Source organism: Dendrobates tinctorius, unplaced genomic scaffold, assembly GCF_039654945.1.
Source record: "Dendrobates tinctorius isolate UK_male_01 unplaced genomic scaffold, ASM3965494v1 ptg000138l, whole genome shotgun sequence".
NCBI classification, from domain to species: Eukaryota; Metazoa; Chordata; class Amphibia; order Anura; family Dendrobatidae; genus Dendrobates; species Dendrobates tinctorius.
The window spans coordinates 14,511,279-14,517,278 of record NW_027361806.1 but is presented as its reverse complement, the minus strand read 5'-3'; the positions used below and the strand labels follow the sequence as shown (position 1 = coordinate 14,517,278).

At 42.9% G+C, this 6,000-nt stretch overlaps 1 protein-coding gene across 2 annotated transcripts in view; it reads right to left on the bottom strand.

Moving 5' to 3' along the window:
* Nucleotides 1-751: 751 nt before the first annotated feature.
* The window catches only part of ALG6 (ALG6 alpha-1,3-glucosyltransferase), a 47,707-nt gene continuing 42,458 nt past the window's right edge, over nucleotides 752-6,000 (bottom strand). For both annotated transcript variants that reach the window (XM_073544669.1, XM_073544668.1), the window contains exon 14: nucleotides 752-3,364. In XM_073544669.1, the coding sequence (XP_073400770.1) occupies nucleotides 3,167-3,364 (198 nt within the window). In that variant the 3' untranslated portion in view covers nucleotides 752-3,166. The remainder of the gene's footprint in view (nucleotides 3,365-6,000) is intronic.

Here is a 6,000-nt window from a genome sequence, read left to right as displayed (position 1 = left end):
CATTACAAACATGAATAGACATCCGGGAGAAATCAAAGCCCTCTTTATTATTCTGTGACACGTACAAGCCATTCTGGTAACCGACAACTGCCAATCGCACAGGGCACTCAGGTGCCCGGAAGAATCACCCTCCACTCCGGTCGTCCTGCCTGGCTCTCCGGCTACGGGAATCTGTGATATCCCTCTAAGTTATCATCATCTGTACCTGGAAATCTGGGAGCACCTGCCCCTCCGGTGCACGGGAACCTGTGATAAATTAGCAAGTGATTTGACTTCCTGTTATTGATTTCACAGCAACCACAAGCAAAATCAGTCACTGTTCCAACTATCTCCCGGATCTACACAGACATAAAACACATACACGGCACACAGCAGACACCTTGGCTTATATCCCAGGGTTTGGATAAAGGCATGGACTTTTTACACTACCTGGGAATGCGATGGTGACCACACCTGACCGGCAAGAGGTATAGATCCGGACTGGGCACAGGGGACATTCAGGTAAGATGAAAGAATTTTCTTACCTTACTTATGGAGCTGCGCAGTCTCCGTCCCGTGAGCCAAGGACGAGGCCAGCACCCCCATCTCTCCGGTCAGCAGGGTCCCTGTGCATTTCGTCCACTGCCCCACGTTGGGCGCCAGATGTTATGGAAATTTGGTTAGGATAAATCTATCCTTGTGTGCGCTGCGGCCGTTCCCAATCAGAGTATTTTGAGCGCTCAAGAATCAAGAAAGACACGGTACACCAAGGTGACAGAATAACATTCCATCACTACTGATGGTTTATTGTACATACTTGGTTTTATAATTGCGTATAGGAAGGGGTGGTTAGTTAAATACCATATGGTCAAGCTCCTTTGTTATTGGCTATCTAAATATATGGATGGAATATATCGTGATTAATGCATGGCAAGATGCTGATTAAGTAACTAAAGTGTAACGGTCGCCTTTTGGAACCAGGACAAAGTTCAGACATCTACTCATCACTTTAGCACATCCGGTGTCGTTCCTCTTTTCTTATCTTGGAAAGCCCCAAAGAGCTGTCTGGTTCATGGCAGCCATTTTAAAGCAGTGGATTATAGTGTATATATTAGCAATGATTATATATGAGTATATATGCAAGTGAGATGTACATTATATATATATATATATATATATATATATATATATACACACACACATTATATATATATATATATATATATATATATATATATATATATATATTATATATATATATATACACACATATACATACATACATACATACACACACACTCTGTGTTCCAAATTATTATGCAAAAAGTTCAGGCAGTGATAAGGTTAGAATTTGTTTGTCATTTAAACTCATTGATGGTGATGTGTGTCAGGGCTCTTTATATCACTGAAAGCAATTGCAGATACTTGTGCAAATTAGTTTGGCAGGTGTGTCCAAATAAAGGCAAGACTACTTAAGAAGGCTGTTCCACATTATTAAGCAGCCTACATTTTTTGCCAAAATGGGAAAGAAAAAGGATGTGTCGGTTGCGGAGAAGCAACAAATTGTGGAGTATTTAGGTCAAGGCATGACTACAAGCAGCATTGCCAAGACACTTCATCGTGATCATCGCACAATCAAGAAGTATGTAGCTGATTCCCAGCACACATGTGTACTTGCTGATAAGGAAAAATTGAGGACTCTTTCCAACAGGCAATTGCGTCAGGTTAAAAGAGCAGCTGCAAAAATGCCTTGTCATAGCAGCAAAGTTTTTGAAGCTGCTGGTGCCTCCAACGTCCCCCGAACAACAAGATGCAGGGTCCTTCAGAGGTTTGCAGCTGTGTGTAAGCCATCCTGTCGACCACCTCTATCCACTGCACACAAGCAGAAACGGCTCCAGTAGGCCAAACGATACATGAAGACTGACTTCCAAACTGTTTTGTTCACCGATGAGTGCCGTGCAACGCTCGATGGTCCAGATGGATGGAGTGGAGGATGGCTGGTTGATGGACACCACATGAAAACACGGCTAAGGCGCCAACAAGGAGGAGGTGGAGTAATGTTTTGGGCTGGAATCATGGGGAGAGAGATTGTCGGCCCCTTTAGGATCCCTGAAGGGGTAAAGATGAACGCCATAATCTATGTGGAGTTTCTAAAACAGCACTTCCTGCCATGGTTCAAGAGGAAGAAACGTGCTTTCCGCAGCAAGATCATTTTCATGCATGATAATGCACCGTCTCATGCTGCAAATAACACATCTGCATCTCTGGCTGCTATGGCATAAAAGAGGACAAACTTATGGTGTGGCCACCATCTTCCCCTGATCTCAACCCCATTGAGAACCTCTGGAGCATCATCAAAAGGAGTGTCTATGATGGCGGGAGGCAGTTCACTTCTAAGCAACAGCTCTGGGAGGGTATTCTGTCCACATGCAAAACAATTGAAGCACAAACCATCCAAAAACTGACAACTTCAATGGACGAGAGAGTTCAGAAGCTTCTTTCGAACAAGGGGTCCTATGTGCAAATCTAACATCACCTAGAATAAAGTTTTGACTTGAAACCTGTTTGATTTCATTTTGTAATAAGCTGATAATGCTTATAATTTCACAATTGACCATTTTTTTGTTCAAAATCAAAATAAAAAGGTTGAAAACTCTGCTGTGCATAATAATTTGGAACATGTATTTTGAGTGTTTCTTATTTTTAAAAATACACTAGGCAGTTTGTTCAAAAACATTGCAATTATACTAGAATATTAGATGACTGGAAAATAACAATGAATGCAATTCATATAGGTAATTTAGAGAAAATATGAGGAAATATTTTTTGCATAATAATTTGGAACACAGTGTATATTTCCATCACATCATATACCATATATTTAAGTAAAAAATATCCTTTTTTTCAAAGACATAAAAACTATAAATAACCCATTTATAATATCTGATAGCAAAAATATTCAAAATTCATTATCAAACATTTTAAAAATATATATTTCTTGGTCCTTATAAGTATGAATGTCTTGTCCCTTTGTAAATATCAATACTTTTTTCTTAAAGAAAAAAAAAATATTGCTCTAGGAGGAGTTGTGAATCCATATTCTTTATACAGAAAAAATAGTTTTCTTGGTCATTACAAATATACAAATGAAAATAAAAAATATATCTATAAAAACGCCCTCCAAAGACTAAGACACTTTTTTCTTATTTTTTGCATCCACACTGTCCCAAATGTGAATGATATTGAAGTAGAAAAAGAATACAAGGAAGTGACTGCAGGAAACAAAGGATATCAGGACTGGAAAGAGGTCGGGGAGTGCAGGCGGCGGAGCCAAGGCACCAGCGGCGGTCGTCAACACTGCCATCGTCAGCAAGGATGAGAAGAACTGCAAGGACAGAAGGTCTTATTAGCTTTAGTGCTGCAATGTGCTGCTAAATAGATGACAAATTAGCTTAATAGCCGGCGACTGTAGTGAAAGGGTTAAGCCCAGGGCATTTCCACATCACACATAGTTTTGATGTAAATATATAGTGCTCCAGAGGCAGATTTAGCCTCTCATGTGCCGTTCTCCAGTGACCTCCAAGCATTTCACACATCATCCAAGAAGCATCTCAGGGGCCGGGATGATTTACTACAGCGTCTTGTCTTGTAGGATCACTGGATCTTACACACCGCCAGGTTTTAAAATACACAGAAATTGGAGAGTCGACGGCAAATGATATCTAATGTTCCAACGTGTCGGAATAATCAACGCAGGCAAGTGGTCTGCTGTGTAGCATCGGGGTCACGGGTTCAGTGGTGACCAGGTCATTAGTACAGAAAAGTTAGGGTACCGTTACACTTAGCGACGCATCAGCGATCCCGACAACGATACGACCTGGTAAGGATCGCTGGTGCATGGTCGCTGTCAAATAGTCAGATTTACCAAACGACGCAGCAACGATCCGTATAACGACCTCGGCAGTCGTTCGGACCTTACCACACAGCAGCATTTCTGATGACTCCCGCCTGCGTCCATGATTTCTGAGTCGATAATGAGGTCGCTCGTCGGTGTCAAACACAGCGATGCGCGCTGACCAGCAGGACACCAGCGATCAAAAAGTGGCCCAGGACATTCGAGCACGATCAGCGACATCGCAGCGGGGGCCTGGTCGCTGCTAAGTGTTACACGTAACAAGATCGCTGGCGAGGTCGCTGGTGCGTCACAAAATCGGTGACACTTCGGCGATCTCGCTATGTGAGACGGGACCTTATGATTCCTTTCTTTTCCACCGTAAGCACATAATCCTATACTGAAGGAGGTGTAGTGCTTGGAAGGTACTGGGTCTCATTGAGGAGATACAACTGAATTACAGGCAATGCTTCCTGGGAAAGTTATGCAAATTACCTCTCTCCAAGCAGGAAGGAATTTCTCTATTGGCAGCTACCCTGCTAGTCAATGTGCAACCCATGAAAGAGATTTGAATCGTGACCGTGAGAGTCCATTCTAGACTTTTTGCTTCTCATCAGGGTTGTGGTTCACTGGGTGAGACACAGCTTTTGGAAGGTTCTGGTTCTCCCTGTGGAGATCCATCTGGATATACAAAGTAACAACCGGGCATTTTCTGTGGTGTGACATGATAGGATGCATGAGAGAGTCTGAGAACGTCTGCACATGGGCACCGGATATGCTGCAGTAATGAGGTCTACCGAATCGCATTCTCAGGTCCCGATACCATGAGGGTCTTGCAAGCTATTAATGGTCAACTCGCACGGCCAATATCCACAGACCAGTTATGCTAGACTAATGCTGGCCACAAACGTTAGGTTCGGTGGGATCCACTGACAAAGAACCTATGGGATCTGATAGCTATAGAGGCGGATAGACCTTCTCTGGGATGTCAGATCTACTAGTCACAAAAATAAGGACTCAGTTGTGGATTTACTGTGGATAAGGAGGTGCATGAGAAATGCTTACTTTTTAAATTTTAGCTTATAATTTTGTGTATACAGCTCCTATACAGATCTATGTGTCGCCATGGTAATAGACTACAAATCTGACCATTCACATTCTGTCACATGAATTTTTTACACTTCTCCCCTGTAAATGACCAAAAAGAAAAGGCAGAAAGAGTGGAGTAACAGAAAAGACTGCAGGATCAGACCATACACAGTTTGTTGTAGTCTATAGCCCTGGAGACACATAGGACTGCAAGGGAGCTCTGTACATAAATACCTTTTATATATTGGTTCAGATGTATGTAAACTGCCACTGTCCGGTCCACTGGGCGGGGCTTATTCACCTGCTCCCCCCCTCCCTGTCTTGCTCTATGCATTTCTTCTTGCGTAGAGCAAGACAGGGAGGGGGGAGCAGTTGAAAAAGCCCCGCCCATCGGACCGGACAGCGGCAGTTTACATACATCTGAACCGATATAAAAAAGGTATTTCTGCATGAAAGCTCTCCTGCTCTCCTGCTGTCTGTCTATGAAGGACACACAGTGCATCACCCAGCTTTGCACATAGACTTGCCTCTGCACCTAGCATTCACATGGTATGTCCATCCACCCAGCTCTCCTGCTCTCCTGCTGTCTGTCTATGAAGGACACACAGTGCATCACCCAGCTTTGCACATAGACTTGCCTCTGCACCTAGCATTCACATGGTATGCCTTTCAGCTAACCCCAGCTTACCCCAGTGGTATTTATGACCTTGTTTACTCTGGCTTGATCATATACATCTGGTCCACTCTTAATTGTCTGGCCAAGATGAGCAGAGACCACTCCTCTCTGCTTCACACCTGACTGCACTTAGTTGTACATATATTGCAGAGCACAAGTCTGCATAGACTTCAGTCTGCATTGTGATTGCTATAAGTGTGTGCTAGAAGTGTGAAGATTAATTTAAGAATTAAAACCAGAAGTGAACCAGAAGGGAACTGAAGGTAACTGTACAGTCACTGTAAACAATGTTTCTGTTTGTTATCACTTTCACCCCAATAATCCTTCACTTTCTGCTAATTCCCCTAATCCCTACTCCTAGTAA